The 26415-nt window shown below is 40.7% G+C and overlaps 1 protein-coding gene across 1 annotated transcript in view; it reads right to left on the bottom strand.

Annotated features, from left to right (window-relative positions):
* LOC118388922 (ras-related protein Rab-22A-like) overlaps window positions 1-26415 on the bottom strand; it is a 32203-nt gene continuing 5788 nt past the window's right edge. Inside the window, exons 2-5 of the mRNA XM_035778522.2 lie at window positions 18678-18749; window positions 17274-17380; window positions 4971-5080; window positions 1-4711 (exon numbers count right to left, since the gene is read on the bottom strand). Coding sequence (XP_035634415.1) covers window positions 4644-4711; window positions 4971-5080; window positions 17274-17380; window positions 18678-18749 — 357 coding nt within the window. The 3' untranslated portion in view covers window positions 1-4643. The remainder of the gene's footprint in view (window positions 4712-4970; window positions 5081-17273; window positions 17381-18677; window positions 18750-26415) is intronic.

Here is a 26415-nt window from a genome sequence, read left to right as displayed (position 1 = left end):
TATGGAACATTTCTGGGATCTTTTATTTCAGCTCACAAAAAAACACTTTACATGTTGCGTTTATATATTGGTTCAGTGTACATGCATTTGTCTATCTATGCCAGGTCTAGCATCTCAGACAATGCACAATTAATTATATTCAATCTTACAGGCTAAATAGTAATTGCTTTTTGTGCAATGTCCTGTCCATGTTTTGTGGTATCTTCACTGAAAAACAGACAATTTAAACATAGATTTGGCAGCAACACATTCCCATGACCAGCTCAAGACTTTGTATTTTTCCAAAACATAATTCATGTAAGACTGGGGGTCTTTCTATGACACCCCCTAAACACTATAATGCCTCATATAACATGCCAAATGCAGTAACTTTATCTTATCACATACCAGACATAATCAGTACAATTTAGACATTGCATTGTTATTTATGTATTACAAATACCCACTTTTCCAACCATTAAGCATTCGATCAAATGTGAGCAATGAAATAGTGATATGATGTGCTATTAAAATGACTTTTTAAATGGCACCGAGTAGCTGCACCACCATCTACAACAGAGTGCAAAATAAAAAGCTATACTGTAAAATAATTACTGCTGGAATGCAAAGGCGGCATGTGATGCAATGGCATTACAAAAACAATTAATCAAGTTGATTCACTCAAACAGTGCAAGATGTATTGGGACTTGTCTGGTTAGTATTTTTCAGATATGTTTTCTTCAGAAAAATGGCAATTAGTCCACTTTTATATATATATATATATTTTTAAACTAAGCAAGTCAGTTAAGAACAAATTCTTATTGACAATGACGGCCTAGGAACAGTGGGTTAACTGCCTTGTTAAGGGGCAGAACAGATTTTTACCTTGTCAGCTTGGGGGATTCAATCTAGCAAACTTTTGGTTTCTGGCCCAACGCTCTAACCACTAGGCTACCAGGAACAATATACCTGAAAGGGGATAGGGTTTGGTGCACAAATCAATACAAATACTTGATCTGAAAGTGCAGTTGTAGAAGTACCAGAGCTATAATAAATTTCCCTTTAAAAAAATGCCTTGTCCTTGCGAAATACAATATCATTTCAAGTGGAAATCATTGCGGAACACTTTAAAATGCCACAAAATCATTAACATTGAACTTTTAAAGGCCTTTTGAAGAATCGATGATCAGAAATCAACACATCACACCTAAATATAACATATAACCCATACTATAAATCTCCTTGATCCCTAGGAATTCTTGTTTGTCACATTTGAGTAACCCTTGCCATAAAGACAATTATTGCACTGACATGGTTGTAAAAACAAATTCCTGAAGAATGTAGTCTACCCTGCTATTTACACAACTCACTATCAACACTAAAATGCACAATGGTCAATAAAAAAAAACATGTTGAGTAAAAAGGAAAGGATTACAAGCCACTAAGACAACTTAACCTCAAGAGACCCACCTTGCATTCCAATTATCGGTCCACTTATTATTATCGGTGTGCACTTGTATACTCCTCCACACTCATTTAAAATAATTGAATTAGATTGGTGTACAATGCATACAAAGAGAGTTTCCAACACATTTCTCAGACCAGTCATTAAATCCATGATGGGAAGTGAACAAATACACACATTAGGAGAAAAGACAGACAACTGGGAGGCATTGTGGCCAGTTTACAACTGGAGTTAAAAATGTGGCCCATTTCTGTATTTTTGGCAAGAGGGAAAGCCACTAAGAGGAAATCAAAAGGAAAGGGGAACAATTCCATTGACAACTCTGTGCTAAGTGTTATCCCTAAATTGCCAGTCAAATGGCAATGGCTCATGGACTACTGTAACATTCGAGACTTAACATTAATGTGCTACACAGGAGCAATTTAAGACATCATAGTGAACATGTTGCTCATAGTGTTCTTTCAATGATTCATTTCTGGACAAGGTGTTCCAGTTCCACTCCATATTCAAGCCCGACTTAATTGCTTGCATCACAGTAGACGGAAGGAAAGGCAGCCGGCGCCGGAAAGAAGGGGCGAGGGGAACGAATGTGACCGGTATACAGAGTACAGCATAGAATTCAGAGAGGAAAAGAGAGCACTGTTTGTTAGCCGGTCAGCATGTCAACGGAGCGCAGTGCCTGGATCTCTTCGTGTAACCTTTTCTTTAGAAAGATCTAAGCTCGACGAGTGTAGTCAAGTTCTTCCCAGAACAAGTTTCTAGATATGGCCCTTTTTTAAATGTTTTATCTCAGGCCAGGTAGTAAAACTACATTGGATGTGTGAGCCAGTGCTTATTCTGTAAAAGAATGAGAAAATAAAGTAGAAAAATGTTTATGGGACAATTAAAGAATTGGTAGGACCTCACAAAATCAATCTCTCCTGTAAAACGGTCGTAATAGAAAAACAGCAAGAGATCAAGGACGGACGGAGTTGCCAACTCACACAAACAGTTGAAATGCCATTTCAGAAACATTGAAACACAATGAATACTGTAAAAAGGCTGGCAGTATTCTCCAAGCACTCCAGGGCCATGCATTTACAGAATTCCAGTGAGTGGCTCATTTGCTCTAATATTAAAGTCTAAATGTGAGCAGTTTGAGAAGTTATATCGCACACTTAGGGACTGCCAGTCTTGTTAGCACTCAAACAGGCTGGCCCTTTAAGAGACGACCACAGGGCCCGAATCATGAAAGCCTTCCAATCAGTGGTGTATTGGAGGGTAAACGCAAGTAAACACAGTTTACCCACTTTTTGTGGAAAAACTGCATTAAAAGTATAGAGAGTGTTACTTTTTTCACCGAGACTGGCGATAAGAGTTTACATAAAAAAAACTTTTTACCACTACATCACTGCTCTCAATGTAGAGGTCAGCCATAAAAGGACTGTCCTCTCATTTTCAGTGGCAACAATCAACCAGCCACGTTACCATCACAAAACCAATTTCCCCTCCAAAGTGATGAGGCTAAAACAGATGGAAAGAAAGTGACAACGATATTGATGAATACAAAATTGTAACAGAGGAACAAAACACAAAATACATTTTAAAAAAAGCATTACTCCCATTGGGGATTTTCATTACTCTAGTATCAAACGGTTTGGTAAACACCTGCCTCAGTTGGCCCTATGCTGCAAAGCACTGTGTGAGGGCCATTATAGGTCAGACTACACAAATACATTTCCTGTCATGCACTTCTGACTCATCAATCTGGATCACAATGATTAGATAGATCCATACAGGTGTTAATATTTTCAGACTGAAGTGACACTCTGTAAAAAAACAAATTGGTACGCTCCAGATTAATGAAACTGTTGTTACTTAGTCCAGCAGCATACCACCCTGCATCCCACTGCTGGCTTGCTTCTGAAGCTAAGTAGGGTTGGTCCTGGTCAGTCCCTGGATGGGAGACCAGATGCTGCTGGAAGTGGTGTTGGAGGGCCAGTAAGAGGTACCCTTTCCTCTGATCTAAAAATGCGCCAAGGCAGTGTTTGGGGACATTGCCCTGTGTAGGGTTCTGTCTTTTGGACATTAAGCGGGTGTCCTGATTCTGTGATTCTGTGATCCCTAAAGATCCCATGGCACTTATTGTAAGAGTCCTGGCTAAATTCCCAATCCTGCCCTCATACCATCACGGTTACCTAATCATCTCCGGCTTACAATTGGCTCATTCATCCCCCCTCCTCTACCCTGTAACTATTCCCCAGGTTGTTGCTGTAAATGAGAATGTGTTCAGTCAACTTACCTGGTAAAATAAGTGTAAAAAAATAAAAAAAATACTTAGTGTGACTTACTCTAGTTGATTTAGTAAGAGATTGGTATTAGTCCATTTAGAGGTGGAGAAAGTACATCTATACAGGCCTACCTAGCCATTTTTTTAAGAAGAAACTGAAAATGTAAAGGTATGTTAAAAATAACCCCCATATTGTCTACGGTTACAAAATAGACCCTGTAGCCATTGCAAGAAAAAAAATCACAGCATGCTGTAAACCCGATGATGCCAGGACCCGTGTAGAGGTTTACGAGATCGAAACAGAAATAAAATCTGTGTTAATGTTCTTCTTCTTTTCAGAACTATTACAAGACCTATAAAAGACAGGCAGGGAGGGAACACTTATAACTTGGGCAAATCATAGCAATTGCTGTGGCTTTGGACTGCTAGATTGACATTTTACGCTGAAAACCTTTGAGGATACATCTCAAATGGCACCCTCTTTACCTATATAGTGCACTACTTTTGGGCCCTGGTCAAAAGTAGTGCACTATATAGGAATAGGAAGAAGTGAACACAGCAAGAGAGCGGGTGATACTTCCATTGACCTTCTTGAGGAACCTAAAGGCAAAATACTAAAGGCTGTGAACTTTGGTTGAACCTTTTGGGGTCTGGATAGGGAGACAGGAAACAAACCGACAGCTTCACAAAATCCAAGCCGAAGCAATATCCCAGTGAATTGCAATAGGCTTGCTCTTTAGAGTGGAGTATTAGATGGAGGAGGCAATGGCGGTAGGAGTCAGTGGTCCCCGATGGAGGAGTGGTATTCTATTGGAGGGACTATGGAGGCTGCAAGCAGAGAAAGGTCATTGCGTCAGGGGTCAAGAGTCAGGGTGGGACTAAGATCAGGGTTTACTGGCAGCATCAGCAGCAGGTCTGGGTCTCTGAGGGCTAGCGGTGCAGTTTGAAGCCCTTCCCTGCATTCCTTCCTCCTTCATCTAGGACAGTGATCTGTTGACCTGTAAGGGAGAACAAAATGTGCAGGGGGGACATAAAAAACAAAAATGTTACACCCAGAGACCTTTGGTTAAAAGGAAAGTGCAACAGAAGCGCACATACAATATTACTTGGGACACCTAAATAAATAAAATTATAAAAACCATGAGGTCAATGTAAGCTATTGTACACCACTAGTAATACACTGGTATCCCACAAAGTACAAATTAGGCCCAAAGGATGGGATGACACCAAAACATATTTTAAAAAAAACACACTTACTTATCTCTATAAAGACCTCATGGATGTTAATGGTGTTCTTGGCACTGGTCTCCACAAAGATGGTATGGATGGAGTCTGTGTTGTCCATGGCATCCTTCTCCAAGACCTCCCTGTAAAGAGTGTTCAAGTCTTAAAACGGGGTGCATCTCAATAGTGGAGAGAGGTGCACTGATCTGAAAACACAGGATAGGTAAAAGCAATATGGTGCACGTGAGCCAAAAAATCATTGTTGCTTGTCCAGTTGTTTCACATCAGAAAAAGAGGAGGCTCCAAGACACACCCCTTAAAAAATTAGATGGACCGGACCCAAATGGGAGATGAGCATAAAAGGAGAAAGGGACCCATGCCAGCACTTCCCCACTAGGACTGACACAATTATGGTACAACCGTGTAACCAACGTTTATGGATGAAGACCATCATGAAAATCAAATAACCAACATAACTGTAAAAAATATCAAATACATGTGGAACAAACAGCTGACTGAAGATGGGACAATAGCTACTTTTCTATTAGAATGTACTTTTTAAGTAACACCACTTACTAGAATGGACTAACTACATGTGTAATTATCCTACTGTTTTCACCAAACAAATGTGAATGGGCATTTGTGCGGTTGAGTCCATTTCTGCGGTAACATGGACTCTAAACGTGATGAAACTTAGCTCCTTGCTGAAAAAAAGCAAGGGGTTGTATTATGCCATCATTGACTTGAATGGGGATGTCTATTCTATCAATTATATTCTTAACGCAGCACATGCAGTCAGGAGCAGAGGAGAGGAAAACCAACCACATGGCGGACACAGATGCCTGCTCCCAGACAAGCTAAACAACTTCTTCGTGGGCCACTCCCGAGGACTGTGATCTCTCGTTCTCCGTGGCCGACATAAGTAAGACATTTTAAGCGTGTTAACACTCGCAAAGCTGCCGGCCCAGACGGCATCCCTAGCCATGTCCTCAGAGCATTTGCAGACCAGCTGGCTGGAGTGTTTACAGACATATTCAATCTCTCCCTACCAGTCTGCTGTCCCCACTTACTTCAATATGTACACTATTGTGCCTGTACCCAAGAAAACAAAGATAGCTGAAGTAAATGACTATTGCCCCGTAGCACTCACTTCATGCATGAAGTGATGTAACAGTATAACTTTAGACCGTCCCCTCGCCCATACCCGGGCGCGAACCAGGGACCCTCTGCACACATCAACAACAGTCACCCACGAAGCATCGTTACCCATCGCTCCACAAAAGCCGCGGCCCTTGCAGAGCAAGGGGAACTACTACTTCAAGGTCTCAGAGCAAGTGACGTCACCGATTGAAACGCTATTTAACGCGCACCGCTAACTAAGCTAGCCGTTTCACATCCATTACAGTGAGTTGAGGCAAGTTAACCAGCATAACTACCACAGCATTCTGCAGCGATACACCATCCCATCTGGTTTGCGCTTAGTGGGACTATCATTTGTTTTTCAACAGGACAATGGCCCAAAACACATCTCCAGTCTGTGTAAGGGCTATTTGACCAAGAAGGAGAGTGTTGGAGTGCTGCATCAGATGACCTGGCCTCCACAATCACCTGACCTCAACCCAATTGAGACGGTTTGGAACGAGTTGGAACGCAGAATGAAGGAAAAGCAGCCAACAAGTGCTTAGCATATGTGGGAACTCCTTCAAGACTAGTGGAAGGGTTATGTTTCAAAGGACACATGGCACCTGACCTTCGCCTCTCTCCAGTCCGTTGGGGAGTTGCAGCGATGGGACAAGACTAACTACCAATTGGATATCACAAAAAAGGGGTAAAATTTAAATATATATATATATACACACACTCATACATATACATATACACACACACTGTATATCATTATGGGGTATTGTTTGTAGATTGATGAGGAGAAAAAGCGATGTAATCCATTTTAGAATCAGGCTGAAAAAAGTCTGAATACTCATTATGGCCAAACAGTTCTATTTCTGTTTCATCAGACCAGAGGAGATTTCTCCAAAAAGTACGATCTTTGTCCCCATGTACAGTTACAAACCGTAGTCTGGCTTTTTTATGGCGGTTTTGGAGCAGTGGCTTCTTCCTTGCTGAGCGGCCTTTCAGGTTATGTAGATATAGGACTCGTTTTACTGTGGATATAATACTTTTGTACCCGTTTCCTCCAGCAACTTCACAAAGTCCTTTGCTGTTGTTCTGGGATGATTTGAGCGTACTTTGGTGCGAAAAGTGCATCTCTAGGAGACAGAACACGTCTCCTTCCTGAGTGGTATGATGGCTGCGTGGTCCCATAATGTTTATACTTGCATATTATTGTTTGTACAGATGAACGTGGTACCTTCAGGTGTTTGGAAAATGCTCCCAGGGATGAACCAGACTTGTGGAGGTCTACAATTTATTTTCTGAGGTCTTGCCTGATTTCTTTTGATTTTCCCATGATGTCAAGCCAAGAGGCACTGAGTTTGAAGGTAAGGCCTTGAAATACTTCCACAGGTACACCTCCAAATCATACAATGTGATTTTCTGGATTTTGTTTTAGATTCCATCTCTCACAGTTGAAGTGTACCTATGATAAAAAAAAATTACAGACCTCTACATGCTTTGTAAGTAGGAAAACCTGCAAAATCAGCAGTGTATCAAATACTTGTTCTCCCCACTGTGTGTGTGTGTATATATATATATATATATATATATATACACACACACTCACACACATAGTACCAGTTTGGACACACCTACTCTTTCAAGGGTTTTTATTTTTTACTATGTTCTACATTGTAAAATAATAGTGAAGACATCAAAACGATGAAATAACACATATGGAATCATGTAGTAACCAAAACAAAGTGTTAAACAAATCTAAATATATTTTAGATTTTAGTTTCTTTAAAGTAGTCACCCTTTGCCGTAATGACAGCTTTGCATTCTGTCAACCAGCTTCATCTAGAACACTTTTCCAACAGTCTTGAAGGTGTTCCCACATATGCCTAGCACTTGTTGGCTGCTTTTTCTTCACTCTGCGGTCCAACTCATCCCAAACCATCTGGGTTGAGGTCAGGCCAGGTCATCTGATGCAGCACTCCATCACTCTCCTTCTTGGTCAAATAGCCCTTATACAGCCTGGAGGTGTGTTTTGGGTCATTGTCCTGTTGAAAAACAAATGATAGTCCCACTAAGCACGAACCAGATGGGATAGCGTATCGCTGCAGAATGCTGTGGTAGCCATGCTGGTTAAGTGTGCCTTGAATTCTAAATAAATCACAGTGTTACCAGCAAAGCACCCCTACACCATCACACCTCCTTCTCCATGTTCCCCAGTGGGAACCATACATGCGGAGGTCATCCATTCACCTACTCTGCTTCTCCTGTGGCGGTCCTCATTTAGAGCCAGTTTCATCATAGCGCTTGATGGCTTTTGCGACTCCACTTGAATAAACTTTCAAAGTTCTTGACATTTTCCGGTTGACTGATCTTCATGTCTTAAAGTAACTGTCATTTCTCTTTGCTTATTTGAGCTGTTCTTGCCATAATATGGACTTGGTCTATTACCAAATAGGGCGATCTTCTGTATACCACCCCTACCTTGTCACAACACAACTGATTGGCTCAAATGCATTAAGGAAAGAAATTCCACAAATGAACTTTTAACAAAACACATCTGTTAATTGAAATGCATTCCAGGTGACTACCTCATGAAGCTGGTTGAGAGAATGCCAATAATATAAAGAGTGTGCAAATGAGTCATCAAGGCAACAGGTGGCTACTTTAAAGAATCTCAAATATAAAATATTTTTGGTTACTACATTATTCCATATGTGTTATTTCATAGTTTTGATGTCTTCACTATAATTCTACAATGTAGAAAATAGTAAATATCAAGAAAAACCCTGGAATGGGTAGGTGTATCCAAACTTTTGACTGGCACTATGTGTCTCTCATAGACTTATGCTGCCATCTATTGGACATACCCAGTTCAAAAAATAAAACATAAAATGTGGCTTGTTTATAAAGTGGTCTGCCTTGCAATAATAAATATCATAAAATAACTACTAAAACAAACTGCAAAAATGCATACATAGGATGATTTGGTATTTACTAACAATATTATCACAAACAGTTTCTAAAAGTGATCAAGGCTACCCTACCCTAGAATTAGGGTTAGGGTTAAGGCTAGAATAGGTTATACCGGGTTAGGGCTAGGGCTATGGTTAAGGCTAAAATAGTTTATGGGTTTATAGCGCTATTGCTCCTCCCTGTGGCATTCTGTGGGTACTACATACCTCTTTCGCCACACTTGCTCGGCGCATAATCTGAGGTAACAACTGTGTCCGATCTATAAATCAATGAGCTAGACCTATCCCTTTGGTTTGCAAATAAGTGAAACTGCGCAGCATTTGCTCAATATGATGCCTACGAATTAACAGATTGACGCATGTAAGGTTATTTCTTAATTTTAAAAAAATATTCTGACTGTATAAATCATCCACAACTTAAAAAAGAGAACAGGGACATGCATTTGTTTAGGTTTTACACATTTCTCTGATAAAATAGATAGTTAACCGTGGGCAGAAAATATTTAACATTTGATTGCTATGTGCCAGCCAACTCTAGCACTCTGTGTCAACACAACGTGTACCAAGGCGAACAGTGAGATGCTCACCAAGTAGCCATAAACAAATAAATTACCCGAGGTAAGCCTACAAGGTTAACAAGGGCAGTTCTCAATGCCAACAATAGCGAACTGGCATTTTGAGGCAGAACAATGGGCTGGGAATGAAACGCTCATTAGGTGAGTTGGTGCCACGGTGCTCAGTAGAACTAATAGGAACTGGCAGGGTGAAAAATGCCCTAAAATAAGGCCTGTTTTTTGGCAAATACTTCAAAACTATGGCAAGCAGCTGGGACACATGGTGATATTCTGAAACTGGGCTCTATGGCGAATGCAATGAACTAGTTTTTATCAGAAAAAAAGCTTAAAAAATGTCATGTTGTGTCCAGCTTTTTGTTGTTCCTCTACCTCGACACTTGCTTTCAGCCTCTGCATGGTCAATGCAGCACATGAAACAATGTTGATGTCAACAATGCTATTTTCACTTTGCTTCTTAATATTAATCCACAAGCGTTCTATAATTACACTATTCTGTTTTTTTTCTTCCATCTGCAAACTGCTAGGCCTAAATCTTGTTAGCTGCTAATGCTAATTGCTTGCTAGCTAACTAATAAATGTACTGAGTCAAAGCTATCGGTATACAGCCTGATAGTGTAGACCTACATCTAAATGTTTTTTTGCGCAACAGTATCTTCTAATTCAAAGAGGAATATGTGAAGCAAGAATGTCAGCTATATGAAGTGGCTAAGAGAGAACTTTCAATGCAGCCAACGATTATAGGGTCCCCTAGGAAACACTTGTTAACACTTTGGTTCCTTTAGAGGACCACCATGGAAATAAGTCCCAGACCTTATTGTGTTATCCTCAATGATTTTATTCATGTGCATGTATGGCTTTTTCAAGTTTTATGTGTGTTGTTTTTTTAATGGTCGAATTAATAAACTAAAAACTAAACTACCCTGTCACAATAACTCCTCCCTGGCATTTTCATTTGTTGTCATATCAAACTGTATTCAAAGTTCTCACTATTATATTCTAACTATATAATTTGCATAATCATTCTATTTCCATGATTCCAACAGTTCACTGAAGTGTTTTGCTCTAAAATCACAGGTCAAGTTGTGTAGCCCTATGTGGCAGTGTGGAAATGATCTGAAATGAGTGCAGGAAATGCAAAAATGTATGAAAATAATTTTGGGTTGAACTGAACAGTGTAAAACAATCAGAATAGAGATAGACCCATTGAAATCACTTAGAATGTATTTAGGGTCACCCTAGGGTCAAAAACTACTCATAATGCAAATTTGGAACTTTTATCATTCAAAAACATAAAATACCGTCATAACGTCAAATTTTGTTAAAATATTTTGCCCATATCGCCCAGCCCTAGTTCCATGTCTATGTAACTTAAGGCAGCAGCCTCTAAGGTTCAGTGTTGAGTAACCAGGTGGTAGCCGGCTAGTGACAGTGACTAAGTTCAGGGAAGGGTACTGGGTGGAGGCCGGCTAGTGACGGCCTTGAGATAGAAGCTGTTTTTCAGTCTCTCGGTCCCAGCTTTTTTATTGCACCTGTACTGACTTCGCCTTCTGGATGATAGCAGGATGAACAGGCCGTGACTTGGGTGGCTGAGGTCCTTTGATGATCTTCTTGGCCTTCCTGTGACACCAGGTGCTGTAGATGTCCTGGAGGGCGTTGAGCAGACGGCCCTGCAGTTGCCATACCAGGCGGTGATACAGCCCGACAGGATGCTTTCAATGGTGCATCTGTAAGAGTTTATGAGGGTCTTTGGGGCCAGGCTGAATTTCTAAAGCCTCCTGAGGTTGAAGAGGCGCTATTGCGCCTTCTTCACCACACTGTCAGTGTGGGGGGACCATTTCAGATGAGTATGTTGAGGAACTTTCCATTTTTCACCTTCTCCACTGTGGCCTGTCGATGTGGATGGGGTCATGCTCCCTCTGGTGTCCCCTGAAGTCCACGATCAGCTCCTTCATTTTGTTGATGGTGAGGGAGAGGTTATTTTCCTGGCACCACCAATCAAGTCTGCAAACTTGATGATTGAATTGAAGGCGTGCGTGAACCAGGGGTACAGGAGGGGGCTGAGCACGCACCCTTGTGGGGCCCCTGTGTTGAGGATCAGTGAAGTTGAGGTGTTGTTGCCTACGATGACCACCTGGGGGTGGCCCGTCAGGAATTATAGAACCCAGTTGCACAGGGCGGGGTTCAGACCCAGGGCCCTGAGCTTAATGATGAGCTTGGAGGGTACTATGGTGTTGAAGGCTGAGCTGTAGTCAATTAATAGCATTCCTCTTGATGATTGTGGACTACAGAAAAAGGAGGACCGAGCATGCCCCCATTCTCATCGACGGGGCTTTAGTGGAACAGGCTGACAGCTTCAAGTTCCTTGGTGTCCACATCACCAACAAACTATCATGGTCCAAACACACCAAGACAGTCGTGAAGAGGGCTTGACAAAGCCTATTCCCCCTCAGGAGACTGAAAAGATCTGGCATGGGTCCTCATATCCTCAAAAAGTTCTACAGCTGCACCATCGAGAGCATGGTTGCATCACTGCCTGGTATAGCAATAATTTTGCACGTCCAATTTTTCAATTTTTGATTTGTTAAAAAAGTTTGAAATATCCAATAAATGTCGTTCCACTTCATGATTGTGTCCCACTTGTTGTTGATTCTTCACAAAAAAATACAGTTTTATATCTTTATGTTTGAAGCCTGAAATGTGGCAAAAGGTCAAAGTTCAAGGGGGCCGAATACTTTCGCAAGGCACTGTACATATTACATCAATTACCTCGACTAACCGGTGCCCCCGCACATCGACTCTGTACTGGTACCCCCTGTATACAGCCTCGCTACTGTTAATTTACTGCTGCTATTTAATAATTTGTTACTTTTTTTTTATTTAACACTTTTCTTAAAACTGCATTGTTGGTTAAGGGCTTGTGTTAGGGTTGCATCAATTCAAATCTGGTATCAGGATAAATATGACAATGAGTCACCGATTGTATGCTATGTATTTTTTATTAGCTAAGCAATAAGTGGTAAATGCAATTTTCGTATATACGGGCTCTGTCCCACTTCGCAGGGCAAAACAGAGAACTAACTTGTTCTTGACAAAGATATTATAAATATACTCTGACAGAAATAGTTCCTGCTTCCGAGCCGGCCTGTCAGAGTGGAGACTGGGCGTGGTTTAGACTCACCCAGCCTATCGTTGATTGTTGTCGTCCGAGCTGGTACCAGCCCCCGGGCGCTCCAGTTGATAGATGTAGCTGTTGCTGTGTCGAGTATCTATGCTCTCATTCTCTAGATACCGTTATCACATATCTGGTTTCTGTTATTGTTACGTTTGAGTTCTAACCAAAAACAGTCTGTGGTTTGCTACACTACGTTCTGTATGTGTCCGTTTTTATGTTATTCTGTATTTTTCCATCATGAGAAAGGCTCATGGCCCTGAGTCAGCTATGTTGCATAACACATACATACATCCACACAAGCCAACAGCAGATAATATTCAATCACATATATGGTAACGGGCTACAGTGCATAACACAGAATCCTCATACTTGTAAGTAAGCATTTCACTGTAATTGTATCCGGTGCATATGACAAATAAAATTTGATTTGATTTGTCCAGATGGGATAGGGCAGTGTGCAGTGCGATGAAAATTGCATCATCCGTGGATCTATTGGGGCAGTATGCACATTTCAGTAGGTCTAGGGTGTCAGGTAAGGTGTAGGTGATATGATCCTTATGTGCCTTGAGTTCTAAATAAATCACTGACAGTGTCACCAGCAAAGCATCCCCCACACCATCACACCTCCTCCTCCATGCTTCCCGGTGGGAACCACACATGCGGAGATCATCCGTTCACCTACTCTGCGTCTCACAAATACACGGCGGTTGGAACCAAAAATAAAAAATGTGGACTCATCAGACCAAAGGACAGATTTCCACCAGTCTAATGTCCATTGCTCGTGTTTCTTGGCCCAAGCAAGTCTCTTCTTCTTATCAGTGTCCTTTAGTAGTGGTTTCTTTGCAGTAATTCGACCATGAAGGCCTGATTCATGCAGTCTCCTCTAAACAGTTGATGTTGAGATGTGTCTGTTACTTGAACTCTGTGAAGCATTTATTTGGGCTGCACTCTGAGGTTTTTGTGACTGCACTTGAATAAACTTTCAAAGTTCTTGACATTTTCCGGATTGACTGACCTTCATGTCTTAAAGTAATAATGGATTGTCATTTCTCTTTGCTTATTTGAGCTGTTTTTGCCATAATATGGACTTGGTCTTTCACCAAATAGGGCTATCTTCTTTATATCAACCCTACCTAGTCACAACACATCGATTGGCTCAAATGCATTAAGAAGGAAAGAATTTCCATAAATTAACTTTTAACAAGGCACACCTGTTTTTAAATGCATTCCAGGTGACTCCCTCATGAATCTGGTTGAGAGATTGCCAAGAGTGTGCAAAGCTGTCATCATGACAAAGGGTGGCAACTTTGAAAAATCTTAAATATATGTTGATTTTGTTTAACACTTTTTTGGTTACTATATGCTTCCATATGTGTTATTTCATAGTTTTGATGTCTTCACTATTATTCTACAATGTAGAAAAAATAAATAAAAACCCTTGGTGTGTCCAAACTTTTGACTGGTACTGTATATACAGTGGATTCGGAAAGTATTCAGGCACCTTGACTTTTTCCACATATTGTTACGTTAAAGCTTTATTCTAAAATGGATAAAATACATGTTTTTCCTCAGCAATCTATACAGAATACCCCATAATGGTTAAGCAACAACAGGTTTTTATACATTTGTGCAAATGTATAAAACATATCCATCAACTGCAACTTGCACAGCCATTGAAGAGGAGTAGACCACGTTCCACAATCAACAGCATGATCAACTCAATGCGAAGGAGAGGCATGTTGCACTGCATGAAGAAAATGGTAGTCACACCATATACTGACTGGTTTTCAGATCCATGCCCCTTTTTAAGGTGTCTGTGACCAACATATGCTTATCTGTATTCCCAGTCATGTGAAATCCATAGATTAAGGCTAAAGGATTTAATTTCAATTGACTGATTGCCTTATTTGAACTACAACTCAGGAAAATCTTCTAAATTGTTGCATTTTGCGTTGATATTTTTGTTCAGTGTACAGTTGAAGTCGGAAGTTTACATAGACTTAGGTTGGAAACATTAAAACTATTTTTTTCAACCACTCCACACATTTCTTGTTAACAAACTATAGTTTTGGCAAGTCGGTTATGACATCTACTTTGTGCATGCCACAAGTCATTTTTCCAACAATTGTTTACAGAAAGATTATTTCACTGTATCACAATTCCAGACCTCAGAAAAACAATTGTAGACCTCCACAAGTCTGGTTCACCATTGGGAGCAATTTCCAAACACCTGAAGGTACCACGTTCATCTGTACAAACAATAGTACGCAAGTATAAACACCATGGGACCACGCAGCCATCACACCTCTCAGGAAGGAGACGTGTTCTGTCCCCTAGAGATGAAGGTACTTTGTTGCGAAAAGTGCAAATCAATCCTAGAACAACAAAGGACCTTGTGAAGTTGCTGGAGGAAAATGGTAAAAAAGTATCCACATCCACAGTAAAACGAGTCCTGTATCGACATAACCTGAAAGGCCGCTCAACTTTGCAACTGCACATGGGGACAAAGATCATACTTTTTTGGTGAAATGTCCTCTGGTCTGATGAAACAAAAATAGAACTGTTTGGCCATAATGACCATCGTTTTGTTTGGAGGAAAAAGGGGGAGGCTTGCAAGCTGAATAACACCACCACCGTAAAGCACGGGGTGTCAGCATCATGCTGTGGGGGTGCTTTTCTGTAGGAGGGACTGATGCACTACACAAAATAGATGGCATCATGAGGAAGGAAAATGTGGATATATTGAAGCAACATCTCAAGACATCAATCAGGAAGTTAGAGCTTGGTCGCAATGGGTCTTCCAAATGGACAATGACCCCAAGCATACTTCCAAAGTTGTGGCAAAATTGCTGAAGGACAACAAAGTCACGGTATTGGAGTGACCATCACAAAGTCCTGACCTCAATCCCATAGAAAATTTGTGGGAAGAACTGAAAAAGTGTGTGTGAGCAAGGAGGCCTAAAAACCTGACTCAGTTACACCAGCTCTGTCAGGAGGAATGGGCCAAACATCACCCAACTTATTTTGGGAAGCTTGTGGAAGGCTACCAAAAACGTTTAACCCAAGTTAAACAATTTAAAGACAATGCTACCAAATACTAATTGAGTGTATGTAAACTTCTTACCCACTGGGAATGTGATGAAAGAAATAAAAGCTGAAATAAATCATTCGCTCTTCTACTATTATTCTGACATTTCACATTGTTAAAATAAAGTGGTGATCCTAACTGACCTAAGACAGGGACTTTTTACTGAGTTTAAATGTATTTGGCTAAGGTGTATGTAAACTTCCGACTTCAACTGTATATACATTTTTTTGAGCGGTTATTACGGTGACTGCGGTCATTTGGCTGGCCAATTACATCATCCAAAATTCCATGACCATTACAGCCCTACTCCCCACCAGTATCATATCACTCATCTCTACTAGACTTATGTGTTGCGTGGGGCTTCCCCCAGTACTGCTATACCTTCATTCGATCCAGCTAATGCTCATCATATTACAATGAACTTGTCACACCCTGACCGTAGAGAGCCTTTCAATGTCTCTATTTGGTTTGGTCAGGGTGTGATTTGGGGTGGCCATTCTATGTTTTGTTATCTATGATTTTGTATTTCTATGTTTTGGCCGGGTATGGTTCTCAATCAGGGACAGCTGTCTATAGTTGTCTCTGATTGGGAACCATACTTAGGTAGCCCTTTCCCCTCCTTTCTTTGTGGGAAGTTGACTTTGTTTATGGCACATAGCCTTAAGCTTCACGGTTTGTTTTGTAGTGTTTATTGTTCTGTTCTGTATCTTTTTCTAATAAAGAGAACATGTATGCTCACCATGCTGCACCTTGGTCCACTTCATTCAACGGCCGTGACAGAACTACACATGATGGAAGCAAACGAGCATCCTAAGCTGTGTTTCCACAGGGGCCCACTCTGATCGGAAAGCAATAGCATATACATGTTTCTCTTTATGAACTAGACCTGTGCTGTGTCCCATTTTGAGGTACAGTCATTTCTAATAATTGCTTAGCGAGTCAATAATGACTAATACTAATGGATGGACAGTAGATGGGAGATTATTGGAAGCATCAGTTCTCTCCACTGCTCCAATGCAATTAGGCTACTCTAGTAGTTAAAGTCCTTTAATCTAAGCGAGCATGTTTGAGTGACATTACATACACATCCTCCAGCGTATCTCCAACAGAGAGCCGCAATGGCTGGCAGTTACTGTATGTTCACATTGTTGGAGCCAAAAGTTTGAAGATACACGGTTGGCTCGGCCGTTGACGTCCCTTGCGTCGGCGAGTCATTTAATCTTCATTAGAAAATGTAGTACAAGCAAATCTCATGTCAAAGATTCAATGATTCGTCTGGTAAAAATTACTGTATTTTGGCCATGCTGCTGACTTGTAAAAATAAGCGAATGGCTGAGTTGCACGCTATTTCCTATATTGTTCACTACTTTTGACCTGGGACTTGAGGGATTTATTTACCTGGCATCGGACAGGTCACACTTATTGCCAGCGATGGCTACCACGATATTGGGAGGGCCGTGTTGGCGAAGCTCCTTCATCCAGTTTTTCAATGCCTGGAATGAGTCCTGAGAAACACGGTTCAGGCTATTATTAATAATAAATAACTTATTCAGCATTTATAGCGCTATTCATTTCATAAAGAATCTCAAAGTGCTTTAAAGCAACAAAAAAATACATGCAATTTATAAAAAACATCACAACATGGACAGTCATTAGAAAGTTAATGGAGTGGTCATCTGAGGGAGGTGGTCAAGCTGGGAGGGAAAGTCCGGGGGCAGGCAGCACGGTCTCATCAAGGTGTCTCTCTGTCTTTTCCATAGTAGGAATCAGGTTTGAGCTTAGCCAGTGGCACTGCAGTCCATGGACTCCATGGTAGGTAGCTAGTTACTCCTTCACTACTGCCAAAATGAAGCAACTTGGATGATGCTATGTCAGTCACGTGGCTCCAGAAAGCACACAACATTTCAATAATAATTCAAGATTAAACTCACTGCACCGATCTGCCGTCTTGCTTTCGGACTTCTCTCCATCCTCAACCTCTGGACACTAGCTTGCATTCGAATCAAAACAATTGCCAGCTAATGTTAGCTGCTTGCTAGCTAGCAAAACAAAGAAATGAATAGCCAACTTCACCTGCAGTCTTAATGCCGTGGTTGATTCTGATGATATTAATTAGTTATATTAATTGTTCATTCTTAAAACAAAAAGATTATACAAAGCCTTAATTTATTAATTACAAAAATATTTACAAATGCACAGGAGCTCTGCTTATGCTGCTACTAGGGTGCCATGGCAACTATATACTATAAAGTTATTACTACTTTATAGTATACATATAGTAAATATCTTACATTGTTACATATTAGAGTTTGAGATAATGTTATGCAACGCATAACTGTGTGCGTGTGTGGGATTTAAACAGGTGTGAAACATAGCAGATGTGAACAGGACATGCAGACACATGAGTATGGACAGTATATGTTTACTGGACATGCCTATATTTGACTCAAAGTGACCAGTGGGATCCCATAGTCGCCTATAGTAGACATACAAGCTGTATGCCGTGCATGGATACCTACGTTTTTGCAAAGGTCAATCTTTTTGGAGCATTTTTTCTGTAGTCAAAAATATAAGAAAAGGTCCTAAGAAAACCTGTCCCTATGATGTCAGCGGGGGTCATAAAAAAATATTTTTAAAACGGAGTTTCTCAGTGGTGGAGAGAGCTGATTTATTTTGCAAATGACTCCTGCTGACATAGGAATGACAGAAAAAAAGTGGCATTGTCCCTTTAAACATTTGAGGAAAAAAACAAATGTCATGTCACACCATGTTACCAGAGGGAAACAGGAGGGGATACTGTACCTCTTTGGTGATGTCGTAAACAATGATGGCTGCCGCAGAGCCTCTGTAGTACATTGGTGCCAACGTACGGAACTATGGGAAAGCAGAGAAAGAAGTGGAGATATAGAATAGTGAGTACCGGTAATGGGCTACAATCATTCTTCAAAGAAAGAGGCTGTCCCTCTAGACAGGGAAGATAATTAGTTTTCTAAAGCCTCCAACAGGACTTTATCTACAGCCAAACTGGTTGCACTGATATAGTGAGGTCAAGGGCCATGTATGCATATTTAGTACTGTAGATCATGATTAAAGTAAGAGATGATGAACTTCAAAGAAAAGGTTACTGACATTTTTGTATTCATCTTTAAGGATTGTGTATCTAGCTTGCAATTGTTTATGAGAAAATCAAGGCTACCAAAATAGCATCGCAATCACTACTACCGCATGTTTCCAAAACATTACATTCACAGAGTACCCAATCTAGAAGTCTTATATGGTGACATTTAGACACCGTTATATGACTTACACCACTTTCCATTTCACCCAACAGGGTCTTTGAGAGAAAACATCAACTCAAAATGGAGGGGTAAAGCTTTTTGATAAAATAAAAAGGCATTGTGTTCCAAGCCTATATGCCAAGTGGCTTTTGTTACCTGGAAGTATGGCAAGCCATTCCACAGAGGACTCACATGTGGTAGCCATCGGGAAAAGATGAGCAAAATGTGTCAAAAGCAGTTAGTAATTTAATATTTATGGAGAACTATACATTTGGTCTTCACCCAGTAAAACAGAAAACCCTGCGTAATAAAAACAAGCTGAGGCTACATACAGTGCCTTCGGAAGGTATTCAGACCCCTTGACTTTTTCCACATTTTGTTACTTTACAGCCTTATTCTAAAATGGATTAAATAATAACTTTTTTGTTCAGCAATCTACACACAATTCCCCATAATGACATAGTTTTTTTGCAAATGTATAAATATATACGCGACTGTTAAAAATTTTGGGGTCCTTGTTTTTTAAAAAGCAACTTTTCATCCATTAAAATAACATCAAATTGATCCGAAATACAGTGTAGACATTGTTAATCTTGTAAATGACTATTGTAGCTCGAAACTGTTTATTTTTAATGGAATATCTACATAGGCGTACAGAGGCCCATTATCAGCAACCATCACTTCTGTGTTCCAATGGCACATTGTGTTAGCTAATCCAAGTTTATCATTTTAAAAGGCTAATTGATCATTTGAAAAAAAAAACTTTTGCAATTATGTTAGCACAGCTGAAAACTGTTGTGTGATTAAAGAAGCAATAAAACTGGCCTTCTTCAGACTAGTTGAGTATCTGGAGCATCAGCATTTGTGGGTTTGATTACAGACTCAAAATGGACAGTCTATTCTTGTTCTGAGAAATTAAGGCTATTCCATGCAAGAAATTGGCAAGAAACTGAAGATCTCGTACAATGCTGTGTACTACTCCCTTCACAGAACAGCGCAAACTGGGTCTAACCAGAATAGAAAGAGGAGTGGGAGGCCCCGGTGCACAACTGAGCAAGAGGACAAGTACATTAGAGTGTCTAGTTAGAGAAACAGACACCTCACAAGTCCTCAACTGGCAGCTTCATTAAATAGTACCCACAAAACACCAGTTTCAACGTCAACAGGGAAGACTCCGGGATACTGGCCTTCTAGGGAGAGTTGCAAAGAAAAAGCCATATCTCTGACTGGTCAATAAAAAGAAAAGATGAAGATGGGCAAAAGAACATGGACACTGGACAGAGGAACTTTAGCCTAGAAGACCAGCATACCAGAGTTGCTTCTTCACTGTTGACATTGAGACTGGTGTTTTGCAGGTACTATTTAATGAAGCTGCCAGTTGACAACTTGTGAGGCCTATGGCTGACCCTGTAAAACAGCACATTTTACTGCACCTATCCGGTGTATGTGACAATAAAACATATTTAAAAAATAAGCAGTCTTTGGACTAGGCGAGACAACGATTCATACTTTGGTTTAATTTACCTGGCTGTTGTCACTAAATACTAACCTTACCATGCTTGCCCAAAAAGTCCATATCCCCAAATTAGGATGTTATAGACTAAATTACCTACACAAAGTATCTTCATTCACAATAACTTTCAGACACTAGGCGACGTTTACACAGGCATCCCAATTGTGATATTGTGCACAATTATTGGTAAAAGATCTGAACTGATTGGTCAAAAGACCAATTAGTGGAAAAAATATCAGAATTGGCCTGCCTGTGTAAACACAGCCTTTGTAATAGGGTCCTGTGTGTAGCTGGTGTAGAGAGTCAGGCGCAGGACAGCAGAAATTAGTCATTAACGTACTCTACTCAAAATACAAAAATACAAGGCAAATATACGAGCTCACAATAACGGACCGATTTACAAAAAACAATCACTCACAAACGAACATGGTGAACAGAGGGTTAAATAATAAACAGGTAATTGGGTGAGTGAAACCAGGTGTGTAAGACTAAGACAAAACAAATGGAAAATGAAAAGTGGATCGGCAGTGGCTAGAAGGCCGGTGATGTCGAGCGCCGAACGCCGCCTGAACAAGGGGAGCGACCGACTTCGGCCGGAAGTCGTGACAGCCTTTGGGATGATTTGGGCATGAGATGTACATTTGGGTAGAAATGCTGCAATGTTGAATATTGAACTCAAGTATTTGCTGTTGTTGAAAAGGCATGCAGTATATGTTTCATTTGGTATGATTGTAATCATTTATACTGACAAGTAACAATAAGTGACATTCAGACCATCAACTGTATGAGATACAAAAGAAAGCTGCAACAGAGACAAGTGAAAGCAACACACCTGTCATTAGTTAGACTAGCATTTAGGCTCAGTCCTTCTACATTTTAGGATAATATTCAGCATAACTCTTCAAACATAATTAGCCTATTTAACCATGATGGGAATAATAATCAGGCATGCCACATATTAGTTAATGAAATAAAGAGATTAGCTTTAAAACAAACAGTCAAACGTTGACTTCGAACGACTTTCCCACCAATTCCCATTTTCCGTTACAATAAATAGGAATAAACTATCCCGGCTTGGAATAACACAGTTACCTCAGGAAAAGCACACATTCCGTGCAATTACAGTTGTTACTGGCCCCGAGACTACCGGAGGGAGTCCAATTTGGGATACTTGGCAGATGGCGGGAACTGGATGCTGCCTGTCTGACTGGCAAGTGCTGTGTAGCTTGCTGCAGTTCAGACAGTACCTGACAGCATAGACAGTCTTGTGTGGTCCCTCGCAAAAGTGTGCCCTGGGAGCATTTTGCAGCGAGAGCTAGACCAGACAGCTCTGTCCACACCGGAGCTGTAAAAAAGCATCCCTTATTTTGCTAAGCATGTGCAGGTTAATTACTGAAATGATGAGCCTGGCACCCAATGAAAGGTGTCTGTTCGTGCCAGGGAATGCAGAGAGCGAGGGGAACCCAGCTTCTTCCCGGAGGGGCATCAGAGATTGTGTAGTAGCCTAGTCACAACTCTTTCTCATTCCATCTCCATCAGCTGCTCCTAAATCTCTCAACCAAACTCCACTAACTGTTAACTTCTTTGGGACTGGGGGGCAGTATTGAGTAGCTTGGATAAAAAGGTGCCCAGAGTAAACTGCCTGCTTCTCAATCCTAAAATCTAGAATATGCATATAATTAGTAGATTTGGATAGAAAACACTCTGAAGTTTATAAAACTGTTTGAATGGTGTATGTGAGTGTAACATAACTCATGTGGCAGGCAATAACCTGAGACAAAATCCAACCAGGAAGTGGGAAATCTGAGGTTTGTGGTTTTTCAAGTCATTGCCTATCGAATACACAGTGTCTATAGAACCTTGTTTGATGCTTCTACTGTGAAGGAGGGGGGGAATGAGAGCTGAATGAGTCATGGGTCTGCCAGAGTGGCATGAGCTGATCACACACGCTCACGTGAGAGCGACCTGCTTTCTATCGCATTTCTACAGACAAAGGAATTCTCCGGTTGAAACATTATTGAAGATTTATGTTAAAAACATCCTAAAGATTGATTCTATACTTCGTTTGACATGTTTCTACGAGCTGTAATATGACTTTTCATCTGAACTTTCGCCTGGACTTGCCTGCGGGTCGTGAGTTTGAATTGTGTACTAAACCCGCGAACAAAAAGGAGGTATTTGGACATAAATGGTGGACTTTATCGAACAAATCAAACATTTATTGTGGAACTGGGATTCCTGGGAGTGCATTCTGATGAAGATCATCAAAGGTAAGTGAATATTTATAATGCTATTTCTGACTTCTGTTGACTCCGCATTATTGGGGATATATGTATGGCTTGTTTTGTTGTCTGAGCGCTGTACTCAGATTATTGCATGGTGTGCATTTTCGGTAAAGCTTTTTTGAAATCTGACACAGCGGTTGCATTAAGGATAAGTTTATCTAAAGTTCCATGCATAACACTTGTATTTTCATCAACATTTATGATGAGTATTTCTGTAAATTGATGTGGCTCTCTTCAAAATCACCGGATGTTTTGGAAGGAAAACATTACTGAACGTAACGCACCAATGTAAACAGATTTTTTTTTATATAAATATGAACTTTATCACACAAATCATACATGTATTGTGTAACATGAAGTCCTATGAGTGTCATCTGATGAAGATCATCAAAGGTTAGTGATGAATTTTATTTCTATTTCTGCTTTTTGTGACTCCTCTCTATGGCTGGAAAAATGGCTGTGTTTTTCTGTGACCTAACATAATCATTTGGTGTGCTTTCGTCGTAAAGCCTTTTTGAAATCGGACACTGTGGCTGGATTGATTTACAACAAGTTTATGTTTAAAATGGTGCGAAATACTTGTATGTTTGAGGAATTTTCACTATGGGATTTCTGTTTTGAATTTGGCGCTGTTGTTTTGAATTTTTCTGTTGTTTTGAATCCTGCACTTTCACTGGCTGTTGTTGAGGTGGGATGCGTGCATCTCGAATATCCCAGAGGTTAATATGCCAACTGGTTCTGATGTCCACAACTTCTCAAGAAGTGATCAGCTTAGAAATACAGCTGCTGCCACTTACAATAAAGGAAAACAACTGCCAGAAATGTTGCTACCTTTTCGCTCACAGCTGTGGAACACTTGTTAGACTGGGAGAGACAGAGTGTTTGTGTGTGTGAAAGAAAGAAAGAGTCCCAGTTCATTCCCTACCCCTTCCTCTTGGCCCTACCCTTATAAGACTGTAGCTCTGTAAACCTAAGCAATATGGTGTAGGCTCTACCACTACCCTGAATAGACCTATCCAGAGAGAGAAAGAGTGAGAGAGGAAGAGAAGCTGGCAGGGACAGTGGCAGTGGATCAGTCAGGACTGGGGAGCAGGCAGAGACAGCTCGGGTTTCATCAGTCTGTCTTATCTTAAACAAAGCTTCATTTCATTTTACCTCAACGCCATGGCCCCGGGCAAGCTCAGAGAACAGAAGACAAACACGGTTTTATCTCACCCCTCTCCAGAGGACAACAGAGGGGAATAGACCATTGTACTAGCAGGAGATTGTAGATGAAAGGCACACACAAAATAATAACAGGACAGGATAATGAGCGGTACTGTTTAAAGCCTACAACTAGCCTGGTCCCAGATCCATTTGTGCTGTCTTGCCAACAAATTTGCCTCAAGGACCCATAAAGTCTGCCATAATGGATTTTCCGCAATTTTGAATTTTGTGAAAAACACTTAAATGACATCTCCTCTGGAACAATCTTAGTGAACATTGACATATGGCATCTATGGACCAAGGTCTCTCAGCGCAAATTTTCAAAGACTAGTATGTCAAAAAACATTCACATAGGCGTGGTCTGGCACATTAATGCAAATAAATCAGACACAGATATTTGTATTGTAGGTACACATGTTCCAAACACTGTCAAAACTCAACATATGCAAGCACATTCAGATCCACCACACGGTGGCACTAAAACCGGCACATGTTTATATAGATCTGTTTGACTCAGAGTGATGAAATTCGGCACACATGCTAAGGGGTATGAGTCAAGCTAATCTGTAAAGTATGGAAAAAATCATTGTCTTATTGAGACCATATTGTTTGAGCAAGAGTCTTGAAGATGTGCATCCATAGATGCTATGGAGAAGAAGACATTTAAAGTAGTCAACATTATTGAAAATAGTCCAGAATATGCATATTGCATGACCTGTTTAATTTTGAGTTGTGATATTTGGCAAGTGTGGTAAGGAGTACAGAATTACAGTGCCTTACAAAAGTATTCACCCCTACGAGTTTTTCCTATTTTGTTGCATTACAGCCTGTAATTTAAATTGATTTTTTATTTGGATTTCATTTAATGGACATACACAAATATGTCCAAATTGGTGAGGTGAAATTTAAAAAATTACTTGTTTAAAACAATTGTGGGAAAAAAAACACGGAAAAGTGGTGCGTGCATATGTATTTACCCCCTTTCCTATGAAGCTCCTAAATAAGATCTGGTGCAACCAATTACCTTCAGAAGTCACATAATTAGTATCACATGATCTGTCACATGATCTCATCTCAGTATAAATATATATACACACACACACACGTATATATATATATATATATATACACACACACACACACACACACACACACACACACACACACACACACACACACACACACACACACACACACACACACACACACACACACACACACACGTGTATATATATTTATACTGAGATCATGTGACAGATCATGTGATACTAATTATGTGACTTCTGAAGTTCATTGGTTGCACCAGATCTTATTTAGGAGCTTCATATATATACATATACACACACCTGTTCTGAAAGGCCCCAAAGTCTGCAACACCACTAAGCAAGGGGCACCACCAAGCAAGCGGCACCACCAAGCAAGCGGCACCACCAAGCAAGCGGCACCACCAAGCAAGCGGCACTATGAAGACCAAGGAACTCTCCAAAACAGGTCAGGGACAAAGTTGTGGAGAAGTACAGATCAGGGTTGGGTTATAAAAAGATATCCTAAACTTTGAACATCCCACGGAGCACCATTAAATCCATTATTTAAAAAAATGGAAAGAATATGACACCACATCAAACCTGCCAAGAGAGGGCCGCCCACCAAAACTCACAGACCAGGCAAGGAGGGCATTAATCAGTGAGGCAACAAAGAGACCAAAGATTACCCCGAAGGAGCAGCAAAGCGCAAACAGCAGAGATTTGAGTATCTGTCCATAGGACCACTTTAAGTCGTACACTCCACAGAGCTGGGCTTCAATAAGCAAACATGTTTGGTGTTCACGAAAAGGCATGTGGGAGACTCCCCAAACATATGGAAGAAGTTACTCTGGTCAAATGAGACTAAAATTGAGCTTTCTGTTCATCAAGGAAAACGATGTCTGGTGCAAATCCAACACCTCTCATCACCCCGAGAACAACATCCCCACGGTGAAGCACGGTGGGGGCAGCATCATGCTGATGGGTGTTTTTCGTCAGCAGGGACTGGGAAACTTGTCAGAATTTAAGGAATGCTGGATGGTGCTAAATACAGGGAAATTGTTGCGGGAAATCTGTTTCAGTCTTCTAGAGATTTGAGACTGGGACAGAAGTTCACCTTCCAGCAGGACAATGACCCTAAGCATACTGCTAAAGCAACACTCGAGTGGTTTAAGGGGAAACATTTACATGTCTTGGAATGGCCTAGTCAAAGCCCAGAGCACAATCCAATTGAGA

The sequence above is a fragment of the Oncorhynchus keta genome, chromosome 10, assembly GCF_023373465.1.
Source record: "Oncorhynchus keta strain PuntledgeMale-10-30-2019 chromosome 10, Oket_V2, whole genome shotgun sequence".
Lineage (NCBI taxonomy): Eukaryota > Metazoa > Chordata > Actinopteri > Salmoniformes > Salmonidae > Oncorhynchus > Oncorhynchus keta.
This window is presented reverse-complemented; position numbering and strand designations above follow the sequence as displayed.